General features: G+C 36.3%; 1 protein-coding gene across 4 annotated transcripts in view; it reads left to right on the top strand.

The window, feature by feature from the left end:
* Positions 1–16,292, top strand: part of MAGI2 (membrane associated guanylate kinase, WW and PDZ domain containing 2) — a 1,467,283-nt gene that overhangs the window by 1,091,796 nt on the left and 359,195 nt on the right. For all 4 annotated transcript variants that reach the window (XM_033194948.1, XM_033194950.1, XM_033194947.1 and 1 more), the window contains exon 7: positions 6,658–6,715. In XM_033194948.1, the coding sequence (XP_033050839.1) occupies positions 6,658–6,715 (58 nt within the window). The remainder of the gene's footprint in view (positions 1–6,657; positions 6,716–16,292) is intronic.

Genomic DNA, 16,292 nt, shown 5'->3' with positions numbered 1-16,292 from the left:
TCCAGTTTGTATACTAAGTATACAGCAAAAATCTAAAATATTAGAGGAAAAGGTTTTGTGATAATTAGCTATTACCATATAATACACTACACATTACTTAACCTAGGGACATTTTTTATGTTCCTTATTTTCTTTTGTACAGTCATTACCTCTAAAACAAGAACCTCAAATTTTGTTTTTTTTAAAAAAGGCTAGTCAATATAAAATAATATAGGGTTGAAGGATATGGTTTCTGTTTTTTGGTTTCTGCCTCTCTCTCTAATATCTTAGTACGTTGCATGATTCCTAAACCGGGCTGCCTTTCTGGAATAGGAGGCCCATTCTGGTCTTCCCACCAGAACAGACCTCCATACAACCTTACATGAAGTTACGTAACCAAATGCTTGTTGTGGCCCATACAAGACACTGCCTCCCAAGAAGGGAACAATGCCTGACTCTAGATTTAGCATTCCTGTTACTGAATCTGTGACTTCTAGGACCCAGGATGCAGCTGCATTTAAACATGAATGTTGTATTTACCCAGTTTTTCTAGGGAGCAGAAAGACAACAGAAAAATAAATAAATAAAAGGTAAGATAGCAAAATTAAAAGTCATTCTCTTGAATATAGCTATTGAAAGACATCACAAGGCTGAGGATGGTGGTGCATCCCTGTAATCCCAGCACTTTGGAAGACCAAGGCCAAGATTGTGCCACTGTCCTCCAGCCTGGGTGACAGAGTGAGACTCTGTCTCAAAAAAAAAAAAAAGACAATACAGAAGAAGAATACAAGTGCAAAAATCCTGCATTCTCATTTTATTTAAATTTCAGTTCTATCAAAATGAACCCAGTGTTCTATGTGTCTGATTTCACATTAATAAAGTGTGAACATGAGACCAAAACCTGGCAAGACACAATGAAAAAAGAAAGCTTACAGGCCAATATCCCTGATCAACATAGATGCAAAAATCCTCAACAAAATACTAGCAAACCAACTTCAAGTTCTCAAAAGCAATTGCAACAAAAACAAAAATTGACAAGTGGGAGCCAGTTAAACTAAAGAGCTTCTGCACAGCAAAAGAAACTATCAACGGAGTTAAAAGATCTACAGAATGGGAGAAAATATCTGCAAACTATTTATCCGACAAAAATCTAATATCCAAAATTCTTGAGAAACTTAATTGAACAAGCAAAAAACAAATAACTGGCCGGGCGCGGTGGCTCAAGCCTGTAATCCCAGCACTTTGGGAGGCCGAGACGGGCGGATCACGAGGTCAGGAGATCGAGACCATCCTGGCTAACACGGTGAAACCCCGTCTCTACTAAAAATACAAAAAACTAGCCGGGCGAGGTGGCAGGCGCCTGTGGTCCCAGCTACTCGGGAGGCTGAGGCAGGAGAATGGCGTGAACCCGGGAGGCGGAGCTTGCAGTGAGCTGAGATCCGGCCACTGCACTCCAGACCGGGCGACAGAGCAAGACTCCGTCTCAAAAAAAAAAAAAAAAAAAAAAACAAATAACTTTATTTAAAAATGGGCAAAAGACACGAACAGACATCCCACAAAAGACATACAAGCGGCCAACAAACATATAAAGATATGCCATATCACTAATCATCAGAGAAACACAACTCAAACCACAAAAGAATACCATCCTATACCAGTCAGAATGGCTATTAATAAAAAGTCAGAAAACAACAGATGTTGGTGAAGCTGCAGAGAAAGGGGAACACTTATATGGAAAGCAGTTTGACACTTTCTCAAAGAACTTAAAATAGAATTACTTGTTGAACAAGTAATCCTGCTACACGGTATACACCCAAAAGAAAACAAATCATTTTGCCAAAAGACACATGCACTCATATATTTTTGCTGTAGCACTTTTTACAGTAGCAGAGACATAGAATCAACCCAGGTGCCCAAAATGGTGGATTGGATAAAGAAAACGTGGTACATATGCACCATGGAATACTATGCAGCCATACAAAATAACAAAATCATGTCCTTTGCAGCAACATGGATGCAGCTAGAGGCCATTATCCTAAGCAATTTAATGCAAGAAGAGAAAATCAAATATTGCATGTTCTCACTTATAAGTGGGAGCTAAACATTGGATACTCATGAACATAAAGATGGTAACAATAGACACTTGAGACTACTAGAAGGGGAAGGGAAGGAGGGGGAAACTGTTATGTATTACTATGCTCAGTAGCTGGGTGATGGGATCATTCATACCCCAAACCTCAGCATCATGAAATATACCTAGATAAGACACCTGCACATGTACCCCACTGAAACGAAAGTAAAAGTTGTAGAGGTTTTTAAAATAAAGTGTGAGTAAAAGCTCTCTAATCAACAGTAAGAGTAAGTGACCTGGATTTTTTCATGTTTTCATTTTGAAGCTATTTTAGACCTCTAAAAAATTATAAAAATAGTACAAAGTGGCTCCACATAACTCCCACTTAGCTGCCACTAACATTTACATCTTTCATAAGTACAGTCATTGAACCCAGGAAATTAACATCCATATAAACTATTAACTAATCTTCAAATCTTATGTGAATTTTTCCAGTTGCTCCACTAATGTCCTTCTTCTGGTTCAAGATTCAATTCATTATCCCACAACGCATTTAGTTACCACGTCTCCATATTCTCCTTCACTCTGTGATAATATCCCAGTCTGTTTTTCTCTTTCATGACCTCGACCCTCTCTAAGGATACTTGTCAGTTACTTTATTGAATGTCCCTCCACTTGAGTTTGTCATATGTTTCTCATGATCAAAATGGCATTCCTGGCCAGGCACAGTGGTGCGCACTGTGGTTCCAACTACTCAGAAGGCTGAGGGGAGAGGATTGCTTGAGCCCAGAAGTTTGAGTTCAGCTTGGGCAACACAGTGGAACCCCGGCTGTTTAAAAATACACACACATAAGGCTATTTATTTTTGACAAGTATACTACAGAGGTAAAGCTGTGCCCTTCTCAGTGCACAATATCAGAATGTGGATATCTTCTTACTGAGCTAGCATAAAGGGGTCTCTGTTTTCTGTAATGAAAGTGTACCTGACTAAAAATTAAGTAAATAAATGAAATAATATTTGGGAAGCACAATTAAATTTTAAAAATATAGCAGGCTGACCATGCCAGAATCCATTTGTTTTTTTCCAGTTTTAGAAGCTGATATGATTGACAACAAATTAATCTAGACTTTTTCAGGGTAGGAATATTCAATCACTGAATTTGCTCCATGGTTCTATGGCCTGAAGAAAATCTCAAAACAGTTCTTAATGCAGCATTAACCTTGCTGATCTCAAGTGTTTATTTTTTCCTGTTGCATAGTGTATGTTATTCTTTTATCAGTGTGACCTTAATCATCCACAGATTTGTCAGGTATTGTTGAATACAGTATTCTAAATAACCTAGGACCCAAAAGTTCCAAGCTACATGCTTGCCTGATTGGGCAAATAGTACAATGTTGGAAATTCTTTTTCTCATCTGTTAGTTTAATTTAAAGAGGCAGCAGTTGTTTTCTTTTTGTTAAAACTAATCCAAGTCCAAATAACTTAATTTTCACAGTGAAAGATAATTCTTAACTTTTTAATTTTTCATCATCTAGATGTGTACTCTTCAGTGTATAATATTAAGAAGTTTATTTTATGACTTGTCTTTTTACAAAGTAAAAAGTGAAGAAAAACTTGTGAAAATTGTGGTTTTTCATTAGCATGCTAGCTTAAATCTTTGTTTTTGAAGCAAAATGTCATTAAAAGAGTACACACAAACACACATGTGCCAACACATACACACAGCTACACATTCATATATGCACATACATACAAGTACCTTTTTTAACATTAGTTGTATATTTTTACATCCATTCTGATATAAATGAAGCAATGCATATATCTGTTATTGGTTTCTTGTAAGATTCGGCCAACAATTCCTTGAAAATATTTAAAATGAAACAAATGATGCTCTTTGTAACAGAAAGTTAGAACTAGTGTATAATTTTACTTCAAAGTGTGAGTCTAGGACCTCTAACAGTTCTTAAAATACAAATGTTTATAACATAGAATTTTGTTCCAGCATGAAATAATAGTTTACTTTGGAAATATGAAACAACCAAGTGAATAGACAAAATAGATTGATATCTTATGAAAAATAAAGCAGATTCTCCCTAAATTCTGATGAGGACTGCATGATGACAAGTGGGAAAGTATAATAAATAATAAATTGTACCCAGGAAATTTGGCATTGTAAATCTGACAAAGATAAAGAATCAATGAACTCTGCCCTTCTGGGATACATTGCTTAGAACTAGTAATTTACTCAGATTAAAATGAAAGAATCATTTACTTTATAAAAAGATAATTGTACAAACTTTACCATGAAATGCTTCCATATGGCATTGGCATTAAGAAGTAGGACTGTATTCATAAGTTAACTACGTTAGGCTTTTACTCTTTATGTTTATTGAACATGATTGTTTTATATATTATTGCATTCGTAAGATGATGTTAAACCTGTTATAAATACATATCCATGTATTGAACCATATTAATAAACAAAAAATATCCATAACATTAATTGTTGTCCTCTGTATATTCTTTTACTTTTGGATAAGCTGCTTATAAAAAAAAAAAAAAGGTTTTGCTGTTTATAAAAGGCACTCAATAGATACTTGTCAAATGAATTCCTTCTTACTAGATGAATTTGCCAGTAGCTTGGGGGATTTGGTGAAAACCATCTGGATAGTTATTCTCCTTAATCTAAATTAAGTGGTGTTTATGCCTTGTTAAACAGAGTTTCTGAATTGATATTTAAATTGGGTAAGCTTGCTGGAACCAGAGTACAGGGTTTTCGAGTCCTGAGTTGCTGGCATGATAAAATGAGTTAGTACCTAGAAAATCCATTAGTAGTCAAACCACAAACAATACTCAGTAAAGGTTTACTCTTATTATCCTTCTGAAAGAAAGATTTCTTAAGGTACTCTAAAATTTGATGTTGTAAGTTTAAGTTATCCTTCTTCGTATGAATCATATCTTTGGCTGCAGAAATACTCATATGTTCGATTATAAACTGCTTTCCCCAACTCTACTTAGAGTGTTAAGAAAGAGAAAGCATTTGCTCTGTGTTAACTTTCTAAAATTGCAAAACTTCTAAACTCTAAAATGTATATATTTCTAAAAGTTTTGGGTGCGGAATTCTGGATCTGTATTTAATTTGATGATACAGAGAAACAAAATCACTCATACACTCTCAGTGAGATTATAAATTAGTACTTTTTCATGAGTTAGGAAGGTGGAAATCTGGTCATATATGTCAAAAACAATAAAAGGATGCATGCCCTTTGATCCAAAATTTCAAATCTGGGAATTTGTCAATACTATATTATAGAAAAATGATAAAAGATTTACATTTTAGTAGGTCCAATACAGATGACACCTGACAGGTAGAAACTGGAAAGCCCCAAATGTTCAATAATAGAAAAACGATAGAATTGCACAGCTTCTAGCCATGCAGCAGACTACTACTGCTGCCACCTTAAAAATGATATTGTGCAGTAACACACATTCATATCGAATGACATCCTTGATATTCTGTTAAGTAGAAATATCAGGCTGTAAAAGTAATATGCACTTTATGATGTAATTTCTTTTAAAAGTATTTGCACATATATGCATAGAAAATTATTTGAAGGATATTCACCAAAATATTAATGGTGGTTATTTCTGGGTAGCAGGATTGCAGGTAATTCCAGTTTTCTTTTGATAACTGTGCTTTGTCTACAGTGATATGTATTATTACTATAATAATAAAACTTTTAAACTTCACTGAAATACATTTAAACTTATCAATGTATCTTAGGTTTCAAATTATATTTATGTAAAAATATCTATCAAGACAAATACAATTTTCTTCATGTTTGTAGGAGTTAATAATTGTAAAACCTTGGTGTATTTGGAAAACAATATTAGGAAGCAAAGCCTAGTTTTCAGACAGCATGTTTTTGCCTGTAATAGGATTTATAGTATTGTTGATATTTTTTAATGTGTGTATGTGTGAATTAGCCATGGAGAATTGAAAACATGAACTATATTATCAAGGAAAGCATGTTCACAATTTTAGACCTTATTTTTAAAATAAGCCCAAAGAGTGTATTGGCAGCATTCAAATTCTGACCCATGTGGAGTAACAGCAAGCCTACCATCTCAAATAGTGGGATATCAATTGAGAATTTATAATGTCTTTGTTTCAGTCATCAGAAACAATTTGCCATCCTCAGAAATATATTTTGAAAATGTGGTCTTTGTCCTGAAATGCTCCTTTAGCAATACAAATAAATAAGAGAACCATATGCACTTGCAGGAAAGCGATTTGCCTTCTATATTGCACTAAATGGTGATAACATGATGACATACCATCCTACTATTTGGCATGAGACAAATGGCTAGACCCAGCAGTGTATCTGCAGAGAAGAGAGCTCTGGGTTTTAACTGCCAATTTTCAAGTCAGTGCTGCTTATAGTTTCTATAATATGTTCTGAAATTTGTTGCTGACTCTGAATGCTTTGTTCCACTTTGGTAGACCATTTCTGCAATCCATGAACAATTAAATTATATTACTTTTTATTAGAAATTGTGTTATCTGTTCTTTATTTACTGAAAGAAATAACTCTTTATTTTTCAGAGCTTCCATATGGCTGGGAAAAAATCGATGATCCCATTTATGGCACTTATTATGTTGAGTAAGTCTCTAAGTGTGATATTAACTTGTTATTAATATGTCGTGAATTTATGTTAGTATTTTATTTATTGAGCATGTGTAGCTAACAGCCCCTTCATTTCCCTTTCATCTTACTTCGAAGTATCCAGCAAGACTAGCAGCACTAGCTAGCTGCTGCTTTCCTCTCCAGCTGGCTAATTTGTCATTCCTTTCCTTTGACTCAACAATTCTAAAACACCAATTGAAAAAGTGTGTTTCACACTGTCCTCTAAATGAGTGATAATTAAAGATATCAAAGTAAATGCCTTTCATTTTGCAATCAAAATGTTGGGAGCTGACTGGTTGTGCAAACGAGATGTTCTATTAAAACAGATTCTGAAGTCAATTAAACAAATCAGCCATATTTTTTAGTTGAAAAATAAAATAAAATTTAGATTTTTTTTCTTTTCTAGGACCTCTTTCCAAATCAACAGTATTCTTTCAGTACATTGGACTTTTATGTTACCTATTGGAGGTTACATTGCAATAATTTGTTGTGGTGTGAATGATCCCCCCATGCATCCTTTTATTCAGAACAAAGAAACTATTCAGGTTTAAATTACATACACATATGTTTCTTGGAAAATTAAGTAATATGCATAATTTTCAGAAGTTGAATATATGATTTGTGTTTCTAGAACTCTCTCTCCCAATAGACGATTGTTTTTCATTCTTGTCTATTGTTTAATGTTCCTAAAGTTATTTGGGGAATAACAAAGCCTATATATTCCTTATGGGAAACACTACCCAAGAAATCCAAAGGTTGAAAAACAAAAGACTTTCACATTGTTCCTCAAGCTCTTACTTTGATTTTTCCAACCACATTCTGTTTAATAATTACAGATGGTCAAGGGTTACAGGTTGGCTTTAGTGCTAAATTGTTTTTGTAACAATATTCAAAAACCATTACTGAGCTTTTATTAGGTGTCAAGCCCTCTTGGCACTGGAGATGTACAGATAAGTGAAATGTGTGTGCTCTCTGCCCTTGAGGATCTCCCTCAGGAGCACTTGTCTTAACTACTTTCACCCATCATTTTCCTTTGGAAAAGCCCCAGTTTTGGCTCCACAGTCATTTCCAGATTCACAGTGAAGGTGAATTCAGTTCATTTTCCATATGCAGTCTTGTAGCATAGTATCTAATGTATGGTGTCACACGGACACTGAACAGATACAAAAAAGTAAGATAAGTACATAGAGGTATCTCCAACTGCAAAAATAAAGAGACATCATTTACAAATAGTTATAAGGCCTCTGTGTCCCACTAGATTGCTGATGAATTAAAATACCCATATGTTTTAAATAACGTAGTTATAGTCCATAAATAAATATAACACTAAATGTTTCACATAAATGCTAGCTTGTCTTAATTCACTGAATCAAACTGTGCTGTGTCTAAGCCTATTACGTCAGATATTCAAGGAAATCCCATGTAAGGAAAGAGAATTGAGTGTGAGGCATATCAGATCTTATCTTTAGTATATTTCCTCACAGAATCATTGAAAAAGAACCATTCCTTAGTCCATATGTTGGCAAAATCCATAAAAACCCAGATAGCAAATATTTAGGGTGGAGGACGATATGGCCTCGGTTACAGCTACTTAGCTCTACTGTTGTAACTTGAAAGCAACCACCGGCAACATCAGCTATGTTCCAACAAAACTTTATTTACAGAAACAGGCAGTTGGTCATATATTGCCTGCAGGTCATAGTTTGCTGGCTCCTACCCTATTTTAATTCTTCAGATTGTTTTTTCATATCTTCAGCTCCTGTCAAGCTAACTTCTAATGCAGGAGAAGATTTAACTAAAACCTTTCTTCTCTGTCCTAATCATCTAACAGAGAGGCAAGACAACCGTATGTCAGAAAGCTATGTTTCATCCCTTCTTGATCATTGAGATGTGTGTTCTGCAAGTGAAGATCTGCTGCTGGTAGATCCTTTATAATTAATTATGAAATTGGACACTGGCTGTAACCCTAAATGAAAATTTTTCTTGTTATCTTTATACTTCAGATGTTTTGTGTGTGTGTGTTTGCCTACATTATACTTCTCTCTACATTTCTCCACTTCATTTTCCATGTAACACAGCCATAGTCAGAGAATTATATAGAATTTAGTCAGTCATGTCTTCTATAATTAGATCAGGCTGACATGTTTTAATAGTTTCAGATTTTAAGTGATTGGGAGGTTGTATATACAGGTCACAATGGGTCAAAATAGTTTAATTTCCTTCCCGTTACACTCAGTTCTATGATTTGTCATGGTCTTGTCCCCATTGTATGATTTTATAGAGTTGACCAGTGTCAGTAATTAGGTGTGTGGGTGTAGCAGGCCACGCAGAAAACTGAGACAAATAAACAGATAATTCAAACTTAAAGACAATGTTAAGTAGAATATTATCCCAATATTTATTGGAAACATCCTTTTGAAAAACTTCATAAACATAATTAAGATACCTGTTATTGTATATGATGTATACATTACTTGAAATGGGGAATATCTACCATCATCCCAAAAAAACTTTTGAAATATTTTAATTGTTATACACCTATTTACATGGTTTGTTTTAATTCTGTATCTCATCTCTATTATGCTATTGTTTTCACAAGGTATATATTGGTTCTGAATAGTAGCCTTGTTTATGGTAACTATAAGAATATATGAGTAAACATAGAGGTTATTCATCACTTTCAGTATGTAGAGTGTTTTTGCTGGAAGAAGAAAGTCACCTAATTTCTTACCATAAAAGATTGGTAAATGTCTGAAGTTGCTATCTCAACATTTTCAGTATATGTATTACAAGTATAAAATAAAAACTGTCTAGATTAAGATTCCATTCATAATTATAGTGATAGCATTAATATCTTAAGGAATTATATTTTTAATTGGTAATATTAATATTTAGTTCATATAACAAAGCAATATCTTTTTTGTTAATATATAGTCAAGAAAACGTTGATTTACTGATACTATTAATGATAATGAGCAATGGATTATCTGTACAGCTATCATTTTTATGTTTAATTACACACCCATTCATACAATTGGAGGTACTCTTTACAAGATATGAAAAAGATTCCACCTTCCAACCCAGTAGCAAAAAAGCTTACATGCATGGGCACAAGAGGTCTAATTTAGCAGTTAGCACCTCTCTTCAAATAGACCAACAACTGGGAATAGAAGTTGCAGGTTGGGCACTGATTGAAATCAATGTAATGTCTCTAGCACAGTTGCATAAACACACATTTTCCTCTCAGCCACAGACAAGCAAATAGGAATTCCAGCAATCAATAGCAGAAGATAATTTACACAGCTAGAAAATGAGAAACCTGGATTGAGCTGGCTTTGACCACTATAACTGACTTTACCCTACTATGCCACTGTTCTGTCCCCTGCAAATTCAATTCTACGATTGTAGGTTTAATATATTCAAGAACTAGAAAAATCATCATCATATTATGGAAATTGTTAACCTTTATTGAGTACTTAGTATGTGCCATTAACTGGTCTCATTGCTTAACAGTTTCTATCACATTTATAATTCTCTCTATAGTGATAATGAGCTAAATTGTCTTAAGTTTACACATGAGGAAACCCTGGCTAAATAAGTTAAGTAACTTACCCAGAACCACCCATTATTGAGATGAGGGGCTGAAATTTGGACCCAGGTAGTTTGACTGCAGAGCCCAGACTCCAAACTCTTAACCAAAATGCCTGCTATAAATTTAGCATTTATAACCCATAATGGTCTGAACAAGCCTTTGGGACCCATCCCTGGAGAAGAATGAGGGATTCCTCAAGAATGTCTCCTCCCTGGCCTCCCTGTAGTACTGTTCTACAGCAGGATGCCCAACAATGCGAGGTCATGCTGCATCCAGAGCCTCATAAGACAGGCTGCTGACCCAGGCATTCTGAGCCACCAGCTCCATTACCCACCACTTCGGAGTAGCCCTGGATAACATGGCCACCGAGAGCAAGATGTGAAAGAAAGGGAATCCTTATTGTTTGGACCTTAACATAAAAATGTTGGCCCTCATTTGGATTAGTAGAGGCAACACACAGCTATTTTAGAGAACAATGGGCCCTACTTAACATCTTTTTAAATTTTATCTGCTGTCTGTGCAAACAGACCAAGTTCTGACTATGTAGCAGCAGAAAGACCTTAGCCCAATTTTTCCTGACAGACACCAAATCCGTGATGGTGCAGCTCTTAGCACTATGTATTCAGAAGTCCTAAAATTGCTAGCTAGGAATGTAACTGTCACTGTTCATAAAGATAGGAAAATTTTTAATAACAATGTGCAAAATGGAGAGTTGAACAGCTGTGACTTTTGTACAAATGTGGTTCTCTCTCCTCTTTTGTGAAATTATGTCTGCTGGGTACATTTTAGTTTTAATGGCAGCTACACAATTTGCTTAACTAGCTGCTGGTCCAGAAGACACGATTTGCTGGGAAAACTTTCATGCGAAACTGCTTTCTCTGGCAGAGACAGAGAAGCAAACCATATAACTGTAGTTAAAATGATAGTGGAGACTGGCAGATGTGATTTTCATGTAAAGGTTTTACAAGTTTTTCATGTGATGTCACACATCTGCTACTATAAAACATTATTTGTATGCAATTCCAGAAAGTATGAAAAATACTGCATAATATCTTCAACGTAACATTTAATGTAAATGGAAAAATTGCATTCATTTCATGGTTAGTGGTTGGTATCCATCATGATGTAGCAAGCTGGGCAGTGGTTAGAGAGAACTTGAACTCAATATATTATCTTAATAATGCTTCATGCCTTTGAGTAGCTTTCTAAATTTTCTAGGAAAAATGTTCCCAACTTTAAAGTTTATAAAAAGTTAGTAAACATATGAAACATTTGCAATTAGAAATAAACATAAAAGAATACCCTTTTAAAATCTCACTAAGGAAAGCTCTAAATCTTATAAACAGCATTTGGACATATCAATTAGTATCTCTGAGTGACCAAAAGTATGGGCTGCAGAGTTGCACAATGTGCTAGCCCTGTAGCTCCCCAGCTGTGAGATCTTGGGTAGGCAGGTTATAGACAAGAAGGAGGAGGGAGGAGTAGGAGGAAAAAGATGAGAAAGAAATGAGGAAGGGGAGGGGAGGGGAGGAACGCTTATTGTGCACTTAGTACATGCCAAGTGTTTTTCCAAGTGATTTACATGTACTAGCTGATTTAATCTCCCCAGAAACTCTAGAAAGTCTATATTATTATCCCTATTTTATAGGTAAGGAAACTGAGCTATAGATATTTTTATAAGTACTATATAATAGAGCCAGAATTTGAACCTAAGCAATCTTATTCCAGAGTTGGTATTTAGCACTTAACATAGATATGTTCAGTAAGTGTTCAATAAATGTTAGTGTTTTTTAATCTTGTATATACCAATAATATGTAGAAAGCCTCTTCTTTTGGCATTACTTGCTTTTCCAGTACTTTTGTGATTACAGTAGACTTCAAAAAGTGAACAATCCTAAGAGAAACTTTGATTTGGAAAGAAACATATAATCCCATGGCCAGAGTGTGCCACAATGAATAAAAACAGCGTTTCTTCGGAATTATTAACAGTTCCAGGCCGGGCGCGGTGGCTCAAGCCTGTAATCCCAGCACTTTGGGAGGCCGAGACGGGCGGATCACGAGGTCAGGAGATCGAGACCATCCTGGCTAACACGGTGAAACCCCGTCTTTACTAAAAAAAATACAAAAAACTAGCCGGGCGAGGTGGCGGGCGCCTGTAGTTCCAGCTACTCAGGAGACTGAGGCAGGCGAATGGCGTAAACCCGGGAGGCGGAGCTTGCAGTGAGCTTCCGGCCACTGCACCCAGCCTGGGCGACAGAGCGAGACTCCGTCTCAGCAACAACAACAACAAAAAGTTCCATAGCTGCAGAAACTGGCTTCCAAAGGGGTTGAGTCTTCAGTCATTCATAAGGAGGTTATATTGTCATAATTATCTAGAATATGTATCATCTTATATAGCTGGGAATTTGTTATAATAATAGTAGAAATACTAATGTGTAAGGCATTATTTTAACTTTTATTTTAATGTGCTTTTATATCCATCATCCCAGATGACAGTCACAACATGTACAAAAGAGAAGATCAAATCTCAAAGGAGTTAACTGAGTTTTCTAAGGAAATATGACTGATAAGGTCAAAGCAATGCTGATGCCATTTAGAACAAAGAACAGCCTCTCAATAGAGTTGCTGTATTTTTATGTTAATAAGTTCAATTTGTATACTTTACAACATATTTTCCTCTATTAAACAAGCATAAATCAGTAAACTCCACTTTGTAGTTGAACAAAAGGAACAAGGATGTCAAAACAAACAGTAAGTGTCTTACCTCTAACTGAACTAGAGCCAGCTTTTTTATTAATTAACTTATTTGACCTTAACTTACGACTGGTTTAACATTTTACGTCTTTCTAGCTGACCCAGACTGATTTCATAATTTGGGGCATCATTTCTTCCAGCCTGGATAAAACCAGTCATCAGCCTCAAAAGACATGAGTCCCTAAGATACTAGCAGTAAGTTAGGGGGTCTCCTAACTCCACACACATGCTCTTTATACTACCTTAACTTTTCTGATAGTTCATAGTTGATAATTCCCACTTACCTCCCCCACCCTCTGTACTGCTCACTCATAAAAACTTCAACTGGCTCTTACTTTCCTAATGTTTCTTTCAACTACCAGTCAGTTAAAAGGCTTATGGCTTCCCTTTACTCTTCATAACAGAGTCCCTCAAACTTACTTACTTACTTATTTATTAATTGAGGCAGAGTCTTACTCTGTCTCCCAGGCTGGAGTGCAGTGGTGCAATCTCGGCTCACTGCAACCTCTGCCTCCCAGGTTCTAAGCAATTCTTCTGCCTCAGCCTCCCGAGTAGCTGGGATTACAGGGGTGCGCTACCACACCTCAGTAGAGGTGGGGTTTCACCATGTTGGCCAGACTGGTCTCAAACTCCTGACCTCAAGTGATCCACCCGCCTCAGCCTCCCACAGTGCCGGGATTATAGACATGAGCCATCGCACACAGCCTCCTCAAATGTTTTTATACCACAATCCTTTCACATGAAAAGAAGTCTCCTGTCCAGTCTCTCTTCTCGCCACTACCATCCAGGCAAGATCTGGAGGTGCTTATCTCCCTATTCCTGAAGTTAGAGGTCATTTTTCCTGCTGTGAGACACTTCACCATTGCTGGCTCATTCTAACAGGATGGACATTTGCTCTCTATCCTAGTCACACTTCCCCACCCCTAAATGTCTTTCCAACTGAATATGAAAGGATGAAAACTTGACTCTGTAATTAAATACACTTTTATTAGCGACTCTTACATCTTATCAACAACCTTACTTAACAAATCTTCTGGTTTCACATAGAGAATGTTTTAGGCACCCAGAAGTTTAAATTGGTTTAATCGCAGATGGACTTTTACAAATAACAATGAATTATTCACCTTGATGTCAGTTATGTATAAATAACTTAAATAAAACAAGTTAAAATAAATGCCATTTTTTGCAAACAATTTTTATAACTCTAAAACATTTTCTTTGTCCTAAAGCCAATAATAAAAAGCAAAGGAACTATTCCTCTCACCAACATTTATTTGAGAATATATTTGTAAATAAAGATAGCTGCAACATAAACACATTTGTGGGGCGGGGGGCAGTTGTGTTTGTCTTCAAGCTTTTTTTTTCCCCCACCCCAGAGAAATGGAGTCTCACTGTGTCACCCAGGATGGAGTGCAGTGGCATGATCTTGGCTCACTGCAACCTCTGCCTCCCGGGTCCAAGCAGTTCTCTACCTCAGCCTCCTGAGTAGCTGGGATTACTGGCACTCGCCACCACATCTGGCTATTTTTTGTATTTTTAGTAGAAATGGGGTTTCACCAACTTGGCCGGGCTGGTCTTGAACTGCTGACCTCGTGATCCATCCGTGTTGACTTCCCAAAGTGCTGGGATTACAGGAGTGAGCCACCACACCTGGCCCAAGCATTTTTTCTGAATCTAACAAATCAGGCCCTTGTTTAGGCACTTCTGGAGAGGCTAAGCATAGACAAACAGCACAATAGCACACAGGGTAGCACAGAAGCAGGGAAACTTCCTGGCAGAGGGTAACAGTGTGCAGTACAGAGACCCTCACCCCTTGACCTCCTAGGAAGAGAGGGCAGGAATTCTCACAGCTGGAGACACCATGCTCTCTGCTGCCAAAGAAGGACCATGTTCCTTCCTTCTAATCCATCATTTTTATATGATGAATGGCCTTGTGAAGGCAGGAAAGACAGTCTGAACTTGGGGAATTGTTGATTAAGAGAGTTGCAGACAACCTTTGGAGCTGGATGTGAGCTGCGTGAGAAGTGCTGTCCTGCTGGAAGAGAGGACCCTTGTCCCAGGTAGCTCATTGCTAGGCAACCCAGAAAACACTGCTAGCATCTTTCATTGGACAATCCTGTTTGCCACTCACCAAGGCAATGTTCTATGACAAATAGATGATGATTATTCTATTATTTGTGGAACAGTTGCTCATATAGCTTATTAGTTTTCCTCTCTCGAGATTGAACATGTTCTGCTGCTTGTGCGTGAACTGCAGATTGTCTCATGCTAACAATCTGTATCATTACATACTTTGGAATCATATCTTAGGCTGAGATTAAGTTCTAAACTTAGCACATAAAGTGAAAATGGCTGAGTCAAAATTACCCTAAAATTTCCTCAAGATCCTATCCTGTTGGTGACTGGCATATTAAAACAACACTGCCACTTTTTTTCCTTTGGTGTTGGAAAATAATTCTTTCTGGTATTAAAGTAGTTGGCTGGCATTTGCATCTCCTAGATCTTTAATAGATACATAACTGGGATCACATTCAGCCCAAGAGATGCCAACAGTGTCAAAGGTATGAAGGAACTTAGTTAAACTGAGGAAGTCAAACCAAAGCAGACAGATATTATTCTTTGGGCATCCTATAATTGAATAATAAAACAGAAGATGGTTTACCCTAACTGGGTAAAATGTATTACCACTTCATCCCCACATAAGAACTATAATTCATCTCTTTTTCAATATGCAGGTAATGTTTCTCAAAATTCCTTTTGTGTGTCATAAGTCATAATGTTAGTCATAGCTTATGTTTTTTCCATCCACAATTTTGAATTTACAGGTTAGTGCAAAATTACATTTAACCTCTCTAGCTTTTATTTGTTAATTGAATGGTTTGGATTAGGTGATTGCTAAGATCTCTTTTAACTCACTGCCACTGTATCTTAACAAGAATACATTTGGCCTTTTTTCTGTAAGCCTCTGTATTTTCTCATTACAGTTGCTGATCAAAAAATACTTAACATTTTTAAAGCATTTTCTTCCATTTCTACTTTTTGTTTGGTTAAACAGTAACATATATTACCACTCTTTTATTTTAATGATTTTAACAATCCCATCATATGAGTGTTATGGAAAGAAGGCCTCTCAGAAGGGCAAATTATTATCATGGATTCTTTTTACCAAGCTATAGAAAAAATATACATAAATATACTTGATATCCA

Source organism: Trachypithecus francoisi, unplaced genomic scaffold (assembly GCF_009764315.1).
Source record: "Trachypithecus francoisi isolate TF-2019V2 unplaced genomic scaffold, Tfra_2.0 Lachesis_group4, whole genome shotgun sequence".
NCBI classification, from domain to species: domain Eukaryota; kingdom Metazoa; phylum Chordata; class Mammalia; order Primates; family Cercopithecidae; genus Trachypithecus; species Trachypithecus francoisi.
This window is presented reverse-complemented; position numbering and strand designations above follow the sequence as displayed.